The 23811-nt window shown below is 44.6% G+C and overlaps 1 protein-coding gene across 4 annotated transcripts in view; it reads left to right on the top strand.

Moving 5' to 3' along the window:
• LOC134207864 (histone lysine acetyltransferase CREBBP) overlaps nt 1-23811 on the top strand; it is a 76970-nt gene that overhangs the window by 8875 nt on the left and 44284 nt on the right. For all 4 annotated transcript variants that reach the window (XM_062683820.1, XM_062683822.1, XM_062683819.1 and 1 more), the window contains 4 exons: nt 18397-18653; nt 18724-22510; nt 22580-22869; nt 22947-23104. In XM_062683820.1, coding sequence (XP_062539804.1) covers nt 18397-18653; nt 18724-22510; nt 22580-22869; nt 22947-23104 — 4492 coding nt within the window. The remainder of the gene's footprint in view (nt 1-18396; nt 18654-18723; nt 22511-22579; nt 22870-22946; nt 23105-23811) is intronic.

Here is a 23811-nt window from a genome sequence, read left to right as displayed (position 1 = left end):
TCACTCGAAAAAAACGAGAAAGGCATCATCACCGCTAGGTGGATTTATCTGGGTTTTTGCCTTTCTCGTATTATTGTTTGGTCTAAATCAAGATGTTATCGATCATTTAGTAATCTGCCTTTGATCATTTAGTAGTTTGTCAATAACTCATTCCAGAGGCTAAATTTCAAAATGTGTTGTCCACCATCATCTAGTGCAAAGGTTTTTCTACAACTCTGCCTAACAGTTCGTTGTTTGAATTTTTCTAATAACGGAGCTATAGCGCTAGTAGCAGTAACTTAGATTAAATGATTGGATATTTTGTTATCACTTAGTTTAAGTATAGAAACTAGCACCGTAACTCCTTTAATAGTGGAATTCGAACATCGACCTGTTAAGGAGCGTTGTAGAAAAACCTTCGCACTAAAAGTCCACCATACAACACATTTTGAAATTAGGCCGGTGGAATAAGATATTGACAAACTACTTAATGATCGAACCCAGATTACTAAATGATCGATCACATCCTTGGTCTAAATGCAATACCAAATTTTTAAAACGACTTATCTGCTTTTGTAAACAAAGATTCAAAAGACGATTTAGTGATTCTGATAGCACTCCCAAGCAAACCAACAGCATCAACGCGTAGCAGAAGCTGCCTTGCCGTTTGAGTCTTTGTTTACAAAAGCAGATAAGTCGTTTTGAAAATTTGGTTTTGAATTTATCTTACGGTTGATTTTTTGGTAGGTACATTTTTTTGGAGCCACAGTCATTTGTAAATTTATTTACTTGCTGGCAATGGCGCTATTTTTAATGGTAAGCTGTATAAAAGGGTTAATAACATACTCGTTTCACTAAATATTTAGACTAAGTAGCCGCCTACAACTAAAATTCCGAAAAAAGTCGTCACACAAAAAGTAGAATTATGAAATCAAAATCCAAGAGTATCCAAAAAGGAATTTCGGCTGGAATTCCTATAGATGTGTGTGTGTGTGTGTATCTTCAATCTAACTCCCACTGTCTGGCAGTGGTATTATGGAAGAAAGCTGACTGTAATAAAGTCAGCTTTAGCCCGGGAGTTAGAAGGTGTTAGCTCTATCGCAGCTCCAGTGACCCATTTCAGACTGCCTGGTAACTCACGTCCAGTCCGAGGCCACTTTCACTTACAATAAGCCCCGCCTGTTTATGCTACCATTATCAATTGGATAATGGATCCATAAACAAACTTCCGGATTTTCATGACAGCGCGTATTTAGTTTTGGAATCATATAAAAACATATTGAAACAATCTCACCAAATTGATCCAATTCCGGTTCAATGAACTGAGGAAACGATGATCATTTCTAGTGTCCACAAATAATTCACTTCACTCTTCCAGATCTATTCTGAGCAATGTATGTATGTTCATGTATTTCTGATATTATCACTCAGCCACACATATTGCACCAAGGACGTCCCCATATACAAACTACTCAAACGATTTCGCGCACTCAATTAAGAAACACACTTCATTAAACTTTAACTATAAATAAACTCAAATAAACTTTTTTTCTTCTAGAGCATATATGCAAAATATAGACATCAGCCAAATCTATTTGTTGCGGGAACGAACAAAAACGTGACAGCAAATTCAAAAGCAACCATCCGCGCTTCGGTTGGAATTCCTATAGGATATTTCCAAAATAATTCCTAAAGGGATTCACGAAGGGATCTCTGAAGGAACTTTTGAATGAATTCCAAAAAGAATTACCGAAGGAGCTCCTAAAGCAATTTTAAAGCAAATTTCTGAAAGAATTTGCAAAGGAATTCCTTTTTTTCCGAAGAAATTTCTAAATAAATTTCATTAAGAAACTACTTATGGTTTTATCTAAATGAATTTCAGAAAAAAAATCTGGATCTACTTCCGAAAAAAAATCCGAATGAGTAAATTCTAGACCTGTGCGCCGATTGAAAATTTACCGGTGGCGGCGTGGGTCGGCGTGAGCTTATTTCAAGTTACAGAAAATTTTCAATTTTTTTTTCACAAATTCCTCCGTAAATTCCACCAGGAAGTCCTCTGAAAGCTGCTCCAGGATTTGCTCCGAAACTTCATCAAGGAATATCTCCGGAAATTTGTCCAAGAATTCCTCCAGAAGTTCGTCCAGGAATTCCTCCGAAAGTTCCTCCAAAAGTTTCTCCAGGAATTCCTCCGAAAATTCGTACAGGAATTCCTCCGAAAGTTCCTACAGGAATTCCTCCACAAATTCCTGCGAAAGTTTCTCCAAAAATTCCTGCGAAAGTTCCTCCAGGAATTTCTCCGAAAGTTCCTACAGGAATTTCTCCGAAAGTTCCTACAGGAATTCCTCCGAAAGCTCCTCCGCAAATTCCTTCGCAAGTTCCACCAGAAATTCCTCCTGAAGTTCCTCCAGGAGTTCCTTCGGAAGCTCCTCCGGAAGTTTCTCCAGGAGTTCCTTCGGAAGCTCCTCCGGGAGTTCCTCCAGAAGTTCCTCCGGAAGTTCCTGCAGGAGTTTCTTCGGAAGCTCCTCCAGGAATTCCTCCCGACGCTCATCTAGGAGTTCCTTTCAATGTTCCACCAATAGTTCCTCCAGGAGATTCACCGGAAATTCCTCCTTTAACTCATCTTAAAGTTCCTCCAGAAATTCCTCCGGAAGTTCGTCCAGGAATTCCTCCGGAAGTTCCTCCAGGAATTCCTTCAAAAGAACCTCCAGGAATTCCTCCGAAAGTTCCTCAGGAGTTCATCCGGAAGTTCCTCCAGGAATTTATAACTTTGGGACAAAGAATTACATTGTTATCTGGCGTTCTGATATAACTGAAAAATCTTTGAAATACTTTTACATATCCTCGAATGTACCAGGAAATATGTCTACAAACAAAATGTCCTAAGCTGAGATATGTATCCAAAAATATCTATGTGATCATAAGACATAAATTGATCGTGTTTTGAATAAACGTAAACTATTCCAAGGTCTCCAAAACGCCCTGTAGTTCAGAACACGTAATACACTCGATCAACCAAGTCCAGAACGACGTTTTCGTGCATTGTTGAACATCTTAGCAGTGTATCGCTGAACATGTGTATCGCTAACCATTCCAGCAGGTCCGTCGAGCCGATAGAATGGTACATATTGCTTTTACAAGCTACTACAAGCCTGTTCTGTTCTCCAAAACATGCGATCTACCCGATCAACCAAGGCCTAAATGATATTTCCGTGCATCACTGAACATTCCAACAATTCCATCGAGCTGGTAGGATATCACTTTATTTTCACGCTTAGTATCATAGGGGCGTGACTGAAATGATCGATTTCACTTAATCGATTTCTGTCTCTAACCTTAGAAAGCTTTTCTATGCCCGCCATTGCATGAGTATGTATCTTGTGAGGCAAGTCCAAAGGAAACACTATGCCCAGGGAATCTAGAATGTTTCCCACCCGAAAACATCCTAAACCAGACCGGATCTAACTCACCATCTTCGGATTGTCAATCCTACGCCTATACTCACAAGTCTAACTAGCGACGCCCCTAGGACATCTTACACACTTGATTTTTTTTACCGGGATCTCAGCTTATTTTTACCGAGATTCGCACAGCCGAGCCCCTGCAAAGGTTTTTTTTGACGAGATTTCTGTCGAACAGCTGTGCAGATTTTGGCGAGCTGCAGAAATCAAAACTGAGTGTGTATGCTCATGGAAATTAGGATCCTATGCTTTTTTAACTGGATTTGGCACATACTGACGATGAGGACATTGCAAAAGTCATGATTGATCTAGCTCTAGCAGATACTTGGAACTGAACTCGAAAACGTTTTGGAGTACCATTTTTATTTATTTATTACCAGACTAAGGCCGGAGTGGCCTGTGCAATACATAGAAGTCTTCTTCATTCAGCTCGGTCCATGGCTGCACGATGGATTACCATGAACACCTCGTATTCCAGAAAATCGGGTTTACATTATTCCTATTGGATATATCAAGTATATGCCAAAGATAAGAACATTCGGTTCAATCAAAGTTAATTGCCTATGTTCCGGGGGTATTAAACCGACGCACTGAGGGTCGTGGGTTCGAGTCCCATTGAAGGGAAAGTGGTTACCTCCAATACATTTTTCAAATTAAAATCTTCCACATAACGTACATATTCTCATCTGAGTTTTCAGAACATTGTAAATAAGAACATTAATTATTCCCGGCAGCTACGTCTGTTCGTTCGTCTCATTTTCTGTGCGTTTCGTTTGCTGCTACGATGTTGATACTGTTGTAACATGTGGTGTGTCTGTCATTTCGAGATGTGTGAGATTTTCGCGTTTTTGTTCCGTATTATAAATGTAGTAAGACACCAAAAACACATTTGAATATGCGTGAAGCATCACAACCACCCATCACCCACCGGAAAGGATGCAGCCACACCACAAACCAGTTCCGCTATTCACCACCAGTCGCAGCATCACGGAAAAATGGGCGGCCATTGGGGGGTGGCGTAGAAGGCGCCATGATAAGCGAAAAGCTCGGAGGGTAAATTAACTTGGTCGAGGGTTCTGGAAGGATATACGCCATTGCTTGGAATCATTTTTTTAAAGCGATATCCAAACACGACAGACCGACAGACGTTTAAACATTTATAGAAAGCATCAATTAGAAGCAAGTGGAAGGAAAGCCTTGTGAGACAGTGAAAGCTGTGAAGTTGAAGAAGCCATCCAGGACCCCTTTTTGTTCTTCGGTTGAATTTTCCTTGGTTACCTGTGTCTCCGGACCGTGTGGGCTCGAAGAACGTCCAGTGACGAGTTATAGTTCCGGCCACTAGCGCGGTACTAAGTTTCGAGCCGCTATTCCTGCTCGAGAAGGTCCGCAGAAGCCTTGTCCGTGGTAGCCGCCATTTTGCTTGAAGGGCCGTGACGCCGTCGAACCCATCAGCGAGCGACTCGGTCAAGGAGCAGATCCGCTGCAAAGGGACAAGCGATCATCGCCTGCTTGGAGAAGAAACGGTGGAAAGGCGTGTGAAGGTGGTGAAACGGTGAAGGGGCCCCGTCAACAGAAGAAACGTAGCAAGAAAAGATAGTGAGAAGGTAGGGGATAGCCATTAAGAAAGGGGGAGTGAAGGTACATGTGTGCTACGTCAAATGAAGTGGGTTGAACTGCTAAACGGTATTCAAGTGTTTTATTGGTCACGAAGAGTCAATCGCGTATGCCAACCCTGAGGTATTGAAGAGAGGAGTCTCATGTGTGCCGAAGTGAGAGCTGCCCCATTAGTTATACTGTAGTCAAGAGGTAACTGTTGGCTAGGTAACTGCTACAGAAATATCCAGATTTTATCAACCCCGAATTTTGGCGAATTTTGGGCTGCCTTGGCTGCCTTGGAAAGATTATGCCTTGGAAAAATAAAATGCGTGAATGGAACCCGTTATTTCTTGTCGAAAAGGCTTAAAAAATCCTTGACAGGGATTCAAAAATGATTTACAGTGGTGTTCGTATTAATAGCAGCAAAACAATCATTTTTGTTCTGAATAGATCTTTTGTTTTGTATAGGGTCCTCCTTAGCCGTGCTGTAAGGTGCGCGGCTACAAAGCAAGACCATGTTGAGGGTGGGTGGGTTCGATTCCTCTGTTCGATATAACATCATTTATAAATTCAACTCCTTTCGCTTTTTGAACAAATCTAGCTTAATTAACATGCACCGTGACTCATAAGATGGTAACGGTTGGTACGACCAGGCTAATTTTCTTGAAGCAAACAACAACACCTCTTTTTGAACTGACTATACGATTGATATGAATCCCTTTGCAAGCTCTTCCAGGAATCGCTCCGTAAATTCCTTCAGGAATTGCTCCAAAAGTTCCTTCAGGAATTGCTCCGAAAGTTCCTTCAAAAATTCCTCGGGATATGGAAATGCTAATATCATCTTCCAAACTTGGACGTACATGTTCATGATAGAATCCGTTAGGATACGGCAGGCATGAAGAATGTTTTTTATAGAAGTCGAGTGCCTTTCTCTGCTTTGTTCTCTCCGAGGCAGCCAAGTTGGTTGCGACGAGACGGACGCAATGAGAAAACAGAACTGTGCAATAAAAATCCTATTCGACTAAATGCTGATGTCATTAGAAATTTGGAGACAGTACTCGTCGAAGAAAATCCCGCATGCGATGGCATATGAGCAAGTCAAACCACCTTCCTTTTGCCAGTGGAGATATATCAGGTTCCACACTGATATTCTTCCCTCCCCTTCATACGGGAGATTGGCAGAAGGAAGGTCGTGTTATATGTGCCATCACAAATATTGCCCTCCGATCGCTTTCAAATCGACTTCTATAAAAAACATTCTTCATGCCTGCCGTATCCTAACGGAACTATCAATTCTATACTTTCGCCTCTAATTCTATCATGAACATGTACGTCCAAGTTTGGAAGATGATAATAGCATTTCCATATCATTGTAAATCGTTTAACTTCACGTAGAAGTAACACACACGAAATCATTAATTTATTCCTCGGGAAGTTTTTGCAGGAAATCCGTCGGAAGTTCCTTTAATAATTTCTCTTTAAGCTCTTTTAGGAATTCCTCCAGAAGTTTCCAGGAAATCCTCGAAAAGTTCCTCCAGGAATTCCTCCTGAAGCTTCCCCAAGAATTTCTCCGGAAGCTCCCCCAGGAAGTTCCTCTATGAATTCCTCCGGATTTTCCCTCAAGAATTCCTCCGAAAGATTCTTCAAAAATTTGTCAAGAAGATCAATCAGAAACTCCTCCGGAAGATCCTTTTGGAATTCTTCCAGATGTTTATTCAAGAATCCCTCCGGAAGCTCTTCCAGGAATCTCTCCGAAAGATCCTTCAGAAATTCCTCCGAAAGTTTTCGCAGGAATTCCGTCGGAAGTTCCTTCAATAATTTCTCCTTAAGCTCCTTCAGGAATTCCTCCAGAAGTTTTCAGGAAATCCTCGGAATGTTTCTTCAGGAATTCCTCCGGAAGTTTCTCCAGGAATTCCTCCAGAGGTTCCTCCAGGAATTCATCCGGAAGTTCCTTCAAGAATTCCTCCGGAACTTCCTTAAGGAATTCCGCTGAAAGTTCCTTCAGGAATACCTAAAAAAAATCATTCAGAAATACCTCAAGAAGTTCCTTCAGGAATTCCCCAAAAAGTTCCTTCAGGAATTGCACCGGAAGTTTTTCCAGGAGTTCATCCGAGGAACTTCCTGAAGGAAGGCCAAGTTGGTTCCGTAAATCTTTCACGTCCATTCGCTGATGCTCAAACGTCTGGAGGGCAATTTCCATTCGAGGTGCGCCTGCCAACTATTTCTCTGCCGATCGTCAAAGGAGACCGGACGCAATGGGCTTCCTTCAAAGATCTCTACGAAAGCTGCATTCATTCAAAAAATTCGTGAAGCTTCAGTACCTGCTTTCCCACCTCGACGGAGAGGTGAAACAGTTGGTTCGTTTCGTGCATTCTTTGTGACCGACGCTAACTATGTGGAAGTATGGGACCAGCTAAACGAGTTTTATGATAAGAAAAAGTACACTGTCGCAGCTCTTATCAAAGAATTCTTTGATCAGCCGCCGATTACTACACCATCTCTCGTCGGACTTCGTAAACTTGTGTCAACGTCGGATGAAGTTATGCGGCAGCTCAAAGCTCTCGGAGAAGAATATGAATCCCGAGATCCCTGGCTGATTCATTTGCTTCTAGAGAAACTCGATCGTGAAACGCGAGGAGGATTTCCCCAGCTTCAATGATTTTGTCACGTTCCTTGAACGAAGGTGTGATGCGATGGAAACCTGCGCATCATTTTCCAGAAAAGGGGGAGAAACCACAATCAAAAAGGATCTTGACCGTAAAGCAGACCAAAATATGAGACCGAACAAGGTGATTCAAAGTTTCCATGCAATTACGCAGTTATCTTGTCCGCAATGTGCTGAAGCTCACACCATATATCAGTGTGCCAGTTTCAAAGGGATGTCGGTGCATGACCGGCGTGAATTGATTCAGCGAGCCAAGCTCTGTTTCAATTGTATGAAAGCGACTCACATTGTGAAGAACTGCACGTCTGCAGGAGTGTGCAAACAGTGTAAACAGAAACACCATTCACTGCTCTGCACAATCGGTACATCTGATTCTGGCCAGCTCCGCGAAAAAACGGCAGCTGCAAAGAATCAACAAACCACCAAATCAGACGAACCGAAGCAAGCGGATTCGGTGGCATCGTATGTCACGGATCTCAAACCCAACTGCTCGCTAAACTTTCTCAGTTTGCTTCCAACGGCTTCCATTAAAGTATTGGGCAAGAACGGTGTCTTTCATGAAGCACGGGCAATGGTGGACTCAGCCTGCATGAATTCACTAATCAGCAAACAAGCATTCGAGCGTCTTGGCCTGGAGAGGCGCAATGCCAGCATTCTGGTGAGCGGAATCACAGATGGAAAATCCAGCAAGACGTCGGGAGCAGTCACATTGCAAATCTCATCGCGATTCGACGATCGTATCATCATCGTGGTAGAAGCTTTGATCCTGAATCATCTGGTTTCGGATCAACCGAGTCAACAATTTGACATCGACACTAGTGCCTTGGCCGAAGCGCCTCTTGCAGATCCAGACTACAACAAACGCGGTAAGATCGACCTTTTATTGGGAATAGAAGCATTATTTTCCATTTTAGAACCGGGAAAGCTGTACGACGATCAAGGCGTTCCGATTGCACAAAATTCTGTCTTCGGCTATTTGGTCGGTGGCCAATTCAAAACATTACCCGCCACCAGCGGTCGCCCGATGCTCGGCCTAGCGACTACAATTGATCTGGATAAAACGCTCCGGAAATTTTGGGAGGTGGAAGAAGTGCCTAAAGCTAAGCAGTTCACCCCTGACGAGTTACGTGCTGATGATCACTTTCACTCTACTTTGTCCCGTAACGAAAAGGGGCGATACGTAGTTCGCCTTCCCTGGGATAGTTCCAAGCCGGAACTAGGCGAATCTTCTACCGCTGCTATTAGGCGGTTCCAGGCAATGGAGAGAAAATTTAGTGTCGACTCGGAATTACAAAAACACTATCGACAGTTTATGTCTGAATATGCTGCTCTCGGTCATATGGAAAAAATACCTCCATCGGAAGTGGTGGTAGCACCGGAAAAATCGTTTTATCTTCCGCACCATGCCGTATGGAAGGCAGACAGCTCCACGACTAAGCTTCGCGTCGTATTCGACGCTTCGAGTAAGAGTGCATCTGGAGTGTCACTCAATGATCGCTTGTTGGTTGGACCGAATGTGAACGAACCGCTTTTCAATGTGTTTACACGCTGGCGCACCTACAAGATTGCCTTTTGCGCCGACATCGAAAAAATGTACAGGCAAGTTCTAGTTGCCAAAGAGGATACCGATTTCCAACGAGTAGTGTGGCGTGAAAGTCCAGAACAACCACTGGAACATTATCGTTTGCTCACTGTTACCTATGGTACGGCAAGCGCTGCATATCAAGCAATGGCTGCTTTACGACAGGTTGCTGAAGACAGCAAGGAATCACATCCACTCGCAGCAGAACGGATTCAGAAGAATTTCTATGTCGATGATTTACTCTCTGGGGCGGATTCCATCGACGAAGCAGAGTTCCTCCGCAACGATATCACCGAGGTTCTACAAAGCGGTGGTTTTGTCTTGCGTAAGTGGAGCTCCAACACACCGCAGCTTCTCAAGTGTGATGCAATGCCAGACGAACCCATTTCTTTGAAGCTTCCGCAACAAGACGATGTCGTTAAAGCTTTGGGGATCAGATGGTCACCTGAGGAGGACACTTTCAGCTTTAAACTCACGTTCGATATCGACGGCACAAACACCAAGCGTCAACTATTGTCCGATTCATCGAAGTTTTTCGATCCATTCGGCTGGATCGCGCCGATCACTATTCGAATGAAGATATTGTTTCAGCACCTTTGGCTTTACGATCTCGGATGGGACGATCCACTTCCCGCCTTTATTCTAGAGGAGTGGATTACGTTGAAGGAAACGTTACACTATATAGAAAAGATTCGAATCAAACGATGGCTTCCACACTCTGGAGGTAAGTTACAACTGCATGGATTCGCGGATGCATCCGAAGCGGCATACGCCGCTGTCGTGTACGCACGCACCATCGGCCAAGATGGTAGGATCGACACAAATCTGGTAGTGGCAAAAACCAGAGTAGCTCCAATTCAACAGATTTCATTACCACGCTTGGAGCTAATGGCAGCCGAGTTACTTGTCGATTTAATGAGCAAGGTGATAGAATCATTTACCCATTTGGAGGTGGAAATGTTTGCGTGGGATGATTCCGAGATCGTGTTGCACTGGCTCACGTCGCTACCGAGGAAGTAGAAAACATTTGTAGCCAATCGCACTTCCAAAATCCTACAGCATCTCCCGAGAAATCATTGGCGCCATGTACCGTCAAGAGATAACCCGGCCGACTGCGCCTCAAGAGGCATCACGCCATTGGAATTGGTTACACACCCATTATGGTGGAGGGGCCCCGGTTGGCTGTCGGAGACAGAAGACAATTGGCCTGCTCATTCTATTCGTTCAATTGACGAAGATCAGCTCGAGAGGCGAACCACGATGACATGTCTAACCAGGGATGCCAGATGATATTTTCAAATGTCTTCACAGTCGTTTAGAAATGTCTTCAAATGTCTTCAATATTAAAATATTAAAGTTATGATTATTAGCGAGAAATTTCAAAATCAATTGTAAATTCACTCAAGTCCTTATTTTATTGATGTGGAATAATGTTTTTTTTTACATTCAAATTGTTAGAATTTTAGAGAATATTTTTTTAAATATAATTTATATAAGTTTTAAATATTTATATTTAATTTAAAATTTTCACGAGGTAGTGTATAACGAATTTCCCTGGATTTTTATTCAGTCTGGTTAAAATTCCGCCGGATTTTTATCCAGACTGAATTTCCACGTGGAATTCTTCCAAATTTATTTTTAAAGAATACCCTGTAGGGATTCAAAATTTACCGTGATTTTTTTTTTGAGGAACTTCCGGATAAATTTCTGAGCAACTTCCGTATAAATCCTTGATGGAGCTTCTTATTACTTAAACTATTTTTTTCTGGATGGAGCTTCTAATTACTTCTAAGACTCCTGACGAAATTTCCCGATGAATTCCTGTTGGAACATCCAAAGGATTTATTGCAGAAACCTCCGGAGGAATTTCAGGAGGAATTCTTGGAGAAACTTAAGAAGGAATTCCTGTAGGAACTTCAAAATAAAATCCGGAAGGATTTTCGAGAGAAATTCCTAAAGGATTCTCCTGATGAATTGCTGAAGGATATTCCTTAGGAATTACTGAAGGAATTTCCGGTGTTCAGGAATTCCATTGGCAATTCCTTCAGTAATAATATTCTTCAGAAATTCATCAAGAAAATCCTTCAGGAATTTTTCCAGAAAATCCCACTGGAATTTATCCTGAAGTTCCTACAGGAATTCCTTCTTGTTTAGAAATTTCTAAACAAACTACTCGAGGAATTCTTGGAGGATCTTCTTGATATATTGCTGCAGAAATTTCCGAAAGAAATCCTGAAGGAAATACCAGAGAAATTCCATAGTATACTTCCGGAAGCATTCTTAGATAATCTTTCGGCAACATTATTGGAGAATCTTCCAGAGGATTTTCTGGAGAAACTTCCGGAGTTATCCTTGGAGGAGCTTCCGCAGGAATTCCTGGGGAACTTTTGAAGAATTTCTAGACGAACTTCCGGAGGAAATCCTGAAAGAACTGCTGGAGGAATTCGTGAAGGAACTACCGGAGAAATTCTGGAGGATCTTCCAAAGGAATTCTTGGATATACTTCCGCTGGAATTCTTGGACGATCTTACGGAGGAGCTCTTAGAGGAAATTCGGAAGGAATTTCTGGAGGATTTTTTTGAGAAATCCCTGAAACTTCCGAACAAATTCCTGGAGGACATTTTGGAGGAATTTCGGAAAGAATACCAGAACGATTTTTTGGAGAAATTCATAAAATTATTCACAAAGAAAATACCAAAGGAATTCAAGGAAGAATTTAACGAAAGTATGTAACAAGTTTCCTTGGTTTTTTTAGGAACATTTTCCTGTAGTAATTTACCATGGAAGTTCTGAGAAATATCCATTTAACATCAAAACAATTTTCCGCTTAATATTTGGAGGATTTCATTTATTTCTTCTTTACGGAAATTGTTATAAATTTCATCGATAATTTTATCTGAATTTTCAATTTCAATTCTCTTAAATTTAGACAAGAAATTCCTCATCGGAAATTCTTCTTATTTTACACGAAAAAAACTACAGTAATATCCCGATTTTATCACCCCCCCCTGGTGAACTTTGGGGTGATAAAACAGGGTATGTGACAAAATTGGAAAAAAAATATTTCCAATTTTTTAAATTCATTCCACAAATATGAATCATTTCATGTCTTGGAAAGGCCAAATGCGTGAACGGTACCCGTTATTTCTTGTCGAAATTGCTTGCAGAATGTTTTCCAGGTATTCAGAAGTCGTTCGTAATAAACTACAGGCGGTAAATGTTATTTCATGAAAATCAGTGTTGTTTGTGGTATTATTTACGAAAATAAAAAGAATGCCAAAATTTTTTGGGGTGACAAAATCGGGTCGAAAACGTGACAAAATCGGGACGTGATAAAATCGGATCGAAAACGTGATAAAATCGGGGGTAGACAAAATCGGGGAGTGACAAAATCGGGTCAACACTGTATTTAATTTTCACTGAAAAATTCTTTTTAAAATCCACGGGAAATTCAAAGAGTTTCTTGACGGATATTTAGGGGAATGTTGAATGATGGAATGGAAATGCCGAAAAGATCAGATCAATTCAGAAGGAATTTAGAAAAAAAAATCTGGTTGTAGCTCAACGGTTGCGTAGATTAAATCTAGTCATAGACGAATTCTTTCTATGTTTGCCGCATATTAGATCGGCCATTGCGTTCCGATGTAATGATCGAAATACATTTTCACAGACACATCAAAAACGATGCCGCCGCCAAGGAAAATAAGGCCCGATGCCCACGTAGCGTCTTTTCAACGCTGCGTGCACACGGCGTTAAAAGGACGCATGTGTGCATCAAGAAAAGCGGTAACGCAGCGTCGCCGCACCGTTGCACAACTGCGTTTTTTCAACGCCACGTGCACGCAGCGTTGAAAAAACGCTACGTGGGCATCGGCCCTAAACAAATGCTGTCATCGAGAATTTTTTAATCAACGCACAGCTCAAAGTAAAGCGTATGAGGTCTAAAATGCGTTGCAGTTATCAACCGGCTAGTGTGAATGTATTTTTATGTTTGAGATTCTATGCCCGAGACAAAGACTATTATAACTTTTGTAATATTTATATAGTCTACATATTGAGGTCGCAGAATTTATAAGTAAGTAATCAAATTGTATTTACTATTCGCTGGGTTATTGATTGTCTTCAAGTATCTTCTAATAAGTATATAAGTCTTCAAATATTTTGAAAAGTCTTCAAAATGTCTTCACAAAATAAATGTCTTCACAGACATTCAAATGTCTTCAAATTGAAGACATGTCTTCAAATCTGGCATCTCTGTGTCTAACATTAAATGTTACTCCACCTGCCAACGGTTGCCATGAAATACTGACGTTTCTGCTCAATCGATATTCGGATTTGGCTCGTATTCGACGCATTTTGTGTTGGATAAACCGCCTGCGGCATAATGGTCTGGCTCGTCGAAATGGTACAGCCCGCCTAGTAGGACCGCTCACACCAAAGGAGATCAACGAAGCTTGCTTGCAACTGGCGCGAGCGGCTCAACGCGAATGTTTCAAGAAAGAACTCGATTGTTTGGACAGGAACCTTCCTCTTCATGGAATCAGCAAGCTCAAGACATTGTTTCCTTTCATTGATGCTGATGGTACTCTTCGAGTTGGTGGTTGTCTTCACAATTCCAACCGTCCGTACGACACCCGCCATCCAGTGATTATACCGAAGGAACACCGGTATACAAACTTGCTTCTGTCAGAAATTCACCTCCGCAATTTGCACGCAGGGCCAACTTTGATGATTGCGACGCTCAACCAGCGATATTGGCTCGTTGGCTGCCAAACTGTGGTGCGTAGCTCTGTGGCGAGTTGCATGCGATGTTGTCGAATGAAAGGTAAAACTGCAACACAGCTAATGGGAAGCCTACCTTCGGTACGAACTACAACGGCTCGCGCTTTCGTGCATTGTGGGGTAGATTATGCGGGCCCAATTCTTCTACGTTCCTCCAATCTTCGGACAGCTAAAACGGTAAAAGGTTACGTGGCTGTTTTTGTTTGTCTTGCAACAAAGGCAGTCCACCTTGAAGCAGTTTCTGACCTATCCACAAATGCTTTTATGGCCGCACTCAAACGCTTCTGCGGTCGTCGTGGGCTTTGCAGCGAAATCTGGTCTGACCATGGAACGAATTTTGTGGGTGCAGACCGTGAGATCCGGAAGCATTTACAGTCACCCGAGTTCAACGAGGCTGTAAGTCAATATCTATCGAACCTGAAAGTGAAATGGACTTTTATCACACCAGCTGCTCCCCACATGGGAGGAATTTGGGAGGCGGCTGTGAAGAGCATGAAAAAACATCTTCGAACAACGCTCGGAAATGTGATGCTGACATACGAGGATCTATCTACTGTCTTGACGCAAATTGAGGCTTGTTTGAATTCACGCCCTTTGTGTGCGCTCTCTTCCTCAATTGATTCCTGCGAGGCCCTCACTCCGGGGCATTTTATTATCAACCAACCGCTCAATCTACTACCTGAACCAGACATCCGTCACATTCAGGAGGGTCGTTTAAACAGATGGCAACGCATTCAACGCTACGTAGACGAGATTTGGGCTTGTTGGAGAGACGAATACGTTGCAACACTACAACCAAGAAACAAGTGACAAGCAATTCAGCAAAATTTGGTTCCGGGACAGCTGGTGCTGATTAAAAATGATAATACGCCGCCTGCAGCATGGGAACTTGCAAAGATTATCGCATCCCATCCGGATCAGTACGGTGTTGTGCGCACTGTTACCGTACGTCGTGGACAACATGAGTATCAACGAGCGGTGCACAAATTGGTTCCGCTTCCTCTGGATTGAGGCATTCGCCTCAAGGCCCGGGAGGATGTTACCGTGCATTTCAACCCTATGCGCAGTCCTATCCCTCACGCAACCTATTGCCAAGCTGTCGTCACCACACGCTGCCAACCTTAACTTCCTGTTTCGTGCACAGCAACGAGAAGATTCTATTCAAGAAGAAACCGTCAGAGTGAGCAGTTAAAAACGTGTCTTTACGCAAACAAAAGAAAAAAAATAAAGTACAGTCCGCTTAGTTATTAAAAATAGTTCGCCGCGTTTTATTTCGTTCCGCCTTCTCCCTCGCGTACACAACGTATAAAGCAAATCCTGAACAAGCTTCGTGAGGAACTTCTGGAGAAGTTCTTGAACGAACTTTCAAAGGATTCCTTGAGGAACTTTCGGATAAAATCTTGTAATGCAGAAAAAAACTCTAGATGAATTTCCAGATGATTTCTTTGAGGAATTTCAGGATGAATTTCCGGAGGAAAACCGAAGGTATTCGTGGCGGAGTTTCCGGGGAATTGTAGGCATTCTAGTTGAAATCCTGAGGACTATTTGAGATAATTTCTGTAGGATTTTTTGAAGGAATTCTATGCAGAAACTTTATTCGGAACTCTTGGGGAATTTATCAGTTCAATGGAGTCCCGAACAAAAATGGTCGCATTCTGGATTTTATCCTCGTCAACAATGCAGCTAAATCTATTTGCACCATTCGACGATGCTTCTGACGTTCACCAAATGTACGATTACCGCCGAGCTGATTGTGATCGTATTTGTGATGCTATCTTCATGTATTGACTGGCCACCCATCGAGCTTGACGTCTGTGTAGATGATGCTCAGTGGCGTAGCCACGGGGGTGGTTTTGGGCATAAACCCCCTCCCCCAGAGACAACAATTTTAGAAGAAATGTTTTTTTCGATGAAAAAAAATGTTCAGAAACCCCCCCCCCCCAGCCAATTTTCTGGCTACGCCACTGGATGCTGTTATATATTTAAATTTTCACTCGCCAAATTCGTCGTATAATTGCGGAGCACGTGCCCCTGTGTCGTCCGAAGCCTAAGCCTCCCTGGTCGAACAGTCGTCTGCGTCGGCTAAAGCGAAGTAGGGCAAAAGCATTGCGACAGTACTGCAAGAATCGCACGCTGATTACGAAACAGGAGTTCAACCGTTCCCGTACTGCATATCGTGTATACAATCGATTCCTTTATCGTCGTTACGCGTTTCGAACGCCAATCATCACTCCGTAGAAACCCCAAAAGTTTTTAGTCGTTTGTTAACTTCAAACGAAAGGAAGTAGGTCTGCCGTCGTGCTTGCATCTTGGAAAAGTAATTTGTTCGTTCGACATTTCCTAAGTACCTTCAATGCCACCAGGGCCACCGCCGATCAAATAGCCTAGAAATTACAGAGGCATCACATCCCTATGTTCTTGCTCCAAGGTAAGGAATTTTATAGAGTTTGTTTCGCTGTGTGTTCGTACCATGGATTCCGGTGTTCAAGTTGATCAGTTTATACGGATTTGAAAGCAGCGTTCGACCGCGTCGACCATGGAATCTAGTGTGCTGACTGCTGGCTCAAATCATATCTGTCAAACCGTTTACTTTCTGTCAAAATCGGATCTTCGCAGTCTGAATACTTCTCCAATACTTCCGGTGTACCACAAGGAAGTAATCTGGGGTCTCTCTTGTTCACGCTGTTTATCAACCAACTCTCTCGACTTCTACCTCCTGGTTGTCGTTTGCTTTATGCGGATTATGTTAAAATGTTTATGATTATCAACAGCATCGAGGAATGGGAAGAACTGCAATCCCGTGTGGATAGGATGGCTAATCTCCTGACGTTCAGTATTCAAAAATGTAAAGCTTTTTCCTTTTATCGGAAACACAAGCCGATAGTTTTTGACTATTGTACCTCTGGTACTACCCTTGAGGGAGTGAATAGGATTAAGGATTTGGGAGTCACACTGGATCAAGACATGACATTCAAGCCGCACTAAAACGACATCATCGCAAAAGCTATTATCGGCAACTCGGATTCATTTTCAAACTTTTTGAAGACTATTATCCTTGAGCTTTGTGCTGTAGTTTGGAGCCCTTATCATAGCGTCTGGATCTCAAGGCTAGAAACCGTGCAGCGTAGATTCGTGCTTTATGCACTTCGGCACCTACCATGGAGGGATCCCGCTCATCTTCCCGCATATGAGGACCGATGTAGACTACTTGGTATTAACACTCTTCAAATGAGAAGGAATAGATGGCAAGTTGCCTTCGTGGCCAAAATCATGACTGGTGAAATTGACTCTCCGGAACTTCTCATGAGGTTAAATCTTTATGCTCCGATACGAACAATGCGTCAACGAGATTTCCTGCACCTTTCTCCACGTTATCGAATGTATGATTTTAACTTACCTATTAACTATTTTAGTTCATGTTACAACATGACCTTACCTTAGGTTGATTTTCACTGCAAGCATGGTAAAATCAAATGGATTTGTTAACAGCCGAAAATCGTTGGTGGATATTCTTAAATATAATCCTCGAAATGGTAATTTCAACCGCTACGTTTGTTTTTGTATGTCCCATCTTTGTTGGGTACTGTAGAATACTAACTGAAAGCTTTTAATAGTTTTTATTGATGCAATACAATTGCATAGTACTTTTGAAAGGGATTAAAATTAGTTTTTTTTTTGTAATGTGAAACAACATCAATGTGTTTTGTTAGGGTATCCGGGTGAGAGTATGGCGATTGAGTGCACCGCGACGCGACGACGTTGTTGTTGTTGCAAACGAATGAACATTCTCCTGCTCACCTGTTTTGTGTTGATAAACGCTCAGCCAATCGCCAGTGAGGCTACACGCACACACCTTCGTGGCAGCATCTCTGCTCCGAGAAAAGAGAACACTGCAGTTGTATTGGTTTTTGGAAGGGGAAGTATGAAGAGAAAAGGAGAGAGAGAGAGAATGAGAGTGAGTGTCTTCTGTTTTGATCAATGGAGTTCATGCGCTTGCTCGGCTGTTTCTGTCAGGTTGTTTATCAGACGGTGTGAGGAACTAGGCGTTGCAGGTTCTGCTTGGATCTGGAAAACTGGTCATGATTGCCGTCCTATTAATTTCTCAAGTTTTAATTCAGATGTATGAAATGAATATGAAAAGGTAGACAATAATCGTTGCCCAAAGTTTGCTAATTTTCCTTAGCCGGATTTCATTTTGTCCTTTGTTCTTGGAAGTCTTCCATTGCGTTTTCTTGGAACAATCTCAAGCTCAACACGCCTATTGAATGAATTTTATCTATATTCAAAGACCATTCTAAATAACATCCATTCTTGTTCTCTCGCGTCTTCCGCAGAAGTCATCGCATCGATCGACCAGATTCTCGATCTGGAGAGCCACCTCCCGGACGAGCTGATGGGCGACAACACCTGGGTCGATGCCCTGGGCGGTGGCAACAAACCACCAGGACCGGGTCCGGGACCGCAAATGAATGGCGGCGACGACCCCGGGGGAACGTCCAACATGGCCCAGCAAATGGCGCTGCGGCAACAACAGCAGCAACTGCACCAGCAACAACAGCAGCAGCAACTGCATCATATCATGCAGCAGCAGGTATGTCTATTGTTCTCTATAATGGCTTCAATGATCCGCTCAATGCATTTTTCGATTCGCGTCCTCCCAGGGTAACAAAAACATGGCCGGTCAGCAAATCATCGGGATTGGGCCGATGGCCAACAAGAGCCCAAACCTGATGCCGATGAACCAGAGCATGGCGAACAACGTGGTGGTGGGCTCGATGGGCAGCGGGGCAATGCTGGGAATGAACAACATCGCGCAGAACAACGGAGCTGGTGCGATTATGACGAACGCCACCATGGGTCTGAGCGGAGGAGTGATGACCGGCGGTGGAATTGTGATAAACAACAACATGAAGCCAGGTGGACCGAATCCGGGCCTGATGCATCAATTGCCAAACGCGATGCAGAACGGACCGTTGAATAATCCAGGCCGAATAGGAATGCCAGGTCAGCCAGGACAGCACATGGCGCGGGGGCCTGGGCATATGAATCAAGGCTTAAGGAATCTGATGCAGAACCACAACGTTGTAGGAATGGGAAACCAAATGAATCAAATTGGACCGGGAGGACCCTTCGGGGGCTACCAGCAGCCGAATGTTAGTGTAATGAATCCAGGAGGAATAGCACCGGTACGGGTATCTCCGCCAACGATTAACAGGATGCCCAACATGGCGATGGCCGGAGCGAGGATGGGAAATCCCCTCGGGGGTAATATCATGCCAGGAGCAGGGATAGGAATGAATGTAGTCAATGAAGGAGGAGTAGCCGCGCAGGCGCAACCTCCTACTCCTTCACCGGCGCAACCGCAATCGGGAATACCAACGGCCGCTATCAGGCCTCAATCAGCTACTCAGAACCAGCCAATGAATCAAATGAATCCGACAGGTCCGGTGGGAGCTGCCGGAGTAACTCCCGGCACGGCCGGGCAGCAACCAGGCCCAGCTCAAAGTGGCTCCGGTTACCAATTGCTTGCGGATCCGGAAAAGAAAAAACTCATCCAGCAGCAGCTGGTGCTACTGCTGCACGCTCACAAATGTCAACGAAGGGAGGCGGAGAACCCCAACAACAATAATTGTGCCCTGGCACACTGTCGGACGATGAAGGAAGTCCTGAAGCACATGCAATCCTGCCAACTGGGGAAGAACTGTCCCAAAACGCACTGTTCCTCGTCGCGACAAATCATCAACCATTGGAAGACCTGCGCTCGACAGGACTGTCCGGTTTGTTTACCTCTGCGGGATACCAACAAGTACAAGCAGGGCCCACAACAACCCGGACAGCAACAACAGAATCAACAACAACAGCAAGCGCAGCAACAACAGCAACAAAACCAGCAAAATCAACAAAACCAACTAAAGAACCAATTGCAGCAGGGTGTCGGACAGGATCCTAACCAACAGCAGCAACAGCCCGGTCAGCCAGGGCAAGTTCAACTCGGACAGATGCCCGGACAGTTCAATCAACTTGGTGGAAATCAAGTCCAGTGCCCGTCCTCTACGGCACCGAATGCGATGGGCGGCAATATTCAGATGCCTCCGCAGGTGGCCGGTGGCATGCCTGGTCAACAACAGCAACCGCAACCCGGTGGCCCTGGAATGGTCGGCGGCATGCGAAGTATGCCATTGGGTGCCAACCAACCTCAAGGAGCCGTGCGAATGATGATTCCTCCCAATCAGATGATGAACAACGTACTCCCGAATGCCACCAGTGATGCCTCTAGTGTTGGTCCAGGGGGTGGACTTCCTATCACCAGCCAAGCTCCAGGTGGATCAAACCAAAGCAACCAAGTAACGCAGATGGCTGCCGCCCTTCAGCAACAGCAGCAACAACCGAACGCTCAGCTGCAACAGCAGCAGCAAGGGCAGAATCAATCTCAAAATATCATTCCATTACCAGGCAATGTCTTGTTCAATCAGGACGGCCAAGGTCCAGTTCAGCAACAGCAGCAGCAACCCGGTGGAGCCAATGCCGGCGGACCTGCTGGCGCTGGGGGCAACTTCCCGGCCAACCAGATGATCGCTGCTCCAGTGCAAGGCACCAAAGATTGGCACCATTCCGTAACGCCTGATCTCCGAAATCACCTCGTCCATAAGTTAGTTCAAGCCATCTTCCCATCACCTGACCCCTCGACTATGTTCGACAAGCGCATGTACAACCTGGTGGCGTACGCGAAGAAGGTCGAAGGAGATATGTACGAAATGGCAAACTCCCGGTCGGAATACTATCACCTGCTGGCGGAGAAGATCTACAAAATCCAGAAGGAGTTGGAGGAAAAACGGCAAAAGCGAAAAGAACAGCAAATGCAGCAACAACAACGGCAAGCGGAAGCGCAACAGCAGCTCCAGCAACCGGGTGGAAACGCTCAAATCCGACCCATGAATCCAAATCAAGCTCCGGGAATGATTGGTCCAAACATGGGGGCCAACAACGTCATGCAGATGCCGCGTCAAGTTGGACCAAACATGCTGAACCAGAACAACCTCATGCAACAGAATCGAATGCAAATAAACGCCGGACAGCAACCTCAGCAGCAGCTCTTCGTCTCTCAGCCTGGACCAAGTCCAAACAGCTTGGGACAACAGCAGCAAACGGTGCAACCGGGCGGTCTGTCTCCGTTCACGTCGCAACAGCAAGGAATGAACAATCACCCGCCAGGAATGACGCCGCCATCATCGCAGCAAAATGCCTCCCAATTCATGAATGGTCCCTCCATTGCCGACAGTTCACCAAGTGGGTTACAGCAATTCGATGCCATCATGAAGGCAAAGTGGGCCAACGGCGGTCAAGGTGCAGTGGCAGTTCCTACACCTCAAGGGAACTCCATGGCCGGGTCCACCGGTGGCATGAACCAAACCGTCACACCTCCCATCCCATCACCCTTCGGTAGCAGTGGGTCCAACTCCATGCAGCCGAATAACAACACATTCAACGGCAACCAAATGATGAGCAACAACTGTTCAAACAATGCTCAACAGCAGAGGAATAGCCTGGGTCAAATGCCGACCACCCCAACCAGCGGCGGAGATCTCATGAGCTCCGCCGGAAACAGTGTTCCAATTCCGTCGCCTTCACCAAGCTTAACTCCAAATGGACCGATTCCGCCTCCACCCGTGAGCACTCCAAATACGCCGAATGTGTCGGCGTTGATTGCTTCCGTGCCGGAACCGACCCCTCCACCTCCAATCTCGTCACCCATCCCGATCTCGACGCCACCTGCCATGGGCGCCCTATCCAACAACAGTAGCATGCCAGCGACGACATCTGCTGCTTCCGTAACCAGTACAGCGTCTAGCGGGCCTACGACTACGACGACGGCTTCCTCTGGAAGTACTGGCAGCACAACGCCATCTTCATCCATCACACCTTCCACCACCACCATCACCAGCAGCAGTACCGTTAATCGTTCCTCATCGTCGTCACTGAGCTCTCAAATGGCCGCCCTGGAAGCAGCAGCGCGGGACCAGGACGAAGACTCCCAGCCGGGCATTGCAAACACGTCTGGAAACGAATCCAGCGCCAAGGGCGGCAAACTGGAGCTGAAACAGGAACAGGACATCAAATCCGAACCGGACATCAATCATATGGACACGTCGGACAGCGGCTCCGGAGCGGGCGCCGGTGGTGGCAAAAGCGTCAACAACGACAACTGCCCCAGCATCAAGCAGGAAATCAAGACTGAACCCATGGATACGAACGAGAGCCAGGATGGAACCGAGCAGGGCCGTTGCGGCGGCAGTAGCAAGCTGGACCTGGTCAAGTGCAAGGACGAACCGATGTCGCCTTCGAGCGGGAGCGTTAGCAGTGCTACCGTCAATGCAGTGGTTAAAAGCGAACCGAAGGTCTTTCCCGAACCGATCCAGTCGGATCCGGCCGACAGCAAGAAGAAGTGCTGTAAGTAATCTGACTTTGTTTTAATTGCATGGTGGAAACTGATTATTTTTTTATGCTTTGTTAAAACAGCCTTCAAACCGGAAGAACTGCGTGAAGCGCTTATTCCCACGCTGGAAAAACTCAATGCGCAGGAGCCGGAATCGATGCCGTTCCGCATGCCGGTGGATCCGACGACGTTGGGCATTCCGGACTACTTCGAAATTGTGCGGAAACCGATGGACATTAGCACGATCCGAAAGAAGCTGGACTCCGGCCAGTATTCGGACCCGTGGGAATACGTGGACGACGTGTGGCTCATGTTCGACAATGCGTGGCTGTACAACCGGAAGACGTCCCGCGTCTATCGGTACTGCACAAAGGTGAGTTTTGGTATTTGGAGAAAGTCGGAATGCTTAACGATGGTGGAATGTTTTTGTTTCTTTTCGCAAAAATGTAGCTGTCGGAAGTGTTCGAGCAGGAGATCGATCCGGTGATGCAATCGCTGGGTTACTGCTGTGGTCGGAAGTATACCTTTAATCCCCAGGTGCTGTGCTGCTATGGCAAGCAGCTGTGCACAATCCCGCGGGATGCCAAATACTACAGCTACCAAAATCGGTAAGTGGAAAGATTTTTTTTTAAGTTTCGGCAATTCATCACATTTGCATTGTGTAGACATCTAACATTGTATTCCCTTTAGTAATGAAAGAAGCAGTATTCTACCTGTTCAATGGTTTATATCTTTCAAACAAAAGGTAGTTATTGACCGTTTACTTGGAGTATCAATTTTGTTATGCAATCGCTTTACGGCATCAGAAATGGTTCTCTGAGACATGTTTGAGCATCTGAAATAATTAGATATTGGAGGATTATAAACGATTGAGCTCCAGAAATGCGTCTATTTGTCTGCCTAAAATCGGTTAACAGGCGTTTTTGATGGTTTGACGGATATATTGTATTTATTAAATAAATTATCTCCTTAAGCAAAGGCTGTATGGTATCGGACATATCTTATGACACTTTTATTCCCAGTTAGATTGATAACATTCAAATGCAATGTTGTGCTGCTCAATATTCAAAAAATCCAGACGCGCATTGCTGTCAGATTTAATTCTACGAGAAATTAAATCACCCAATCAATCTAGTTGAATCGGGTAGTGTGCAACAGTTTTCATACTTCCCAACCATCCTCTAGTTTGAAGGCGATCGTCATAACCCGCCAAAAATGTCGGCACACTCTTCGGCACCTGTCCAAAGGCGCCCATATAAACTCGATTGTATATCGAGTGTGCGGTTCCAACCAACCAACATCCAACCCTTCGAAA

The sequence above is a fragment of the Armigeres subalbatus genome, chromosome 1 (genome assembly GCF_024139115.2).
Source record: "Armigeres subalbatus isolate Guangzhou_Male chromosome 1, GZ_Asu_2, whole genome shotgun sequence".
In the NCBI taxonomy this organism is placed as follows: domain Eukaryota; kingdom Metazoa; phylum Arthropoda; class Insecta; order Diptera; family Culicidae; genus Armigeres; species Armigeres subalbatus.
Note: the sequence above shows the minus strand (reverse complement) of the source record. Positions and strands in the feature narration are given on the sequence as shown.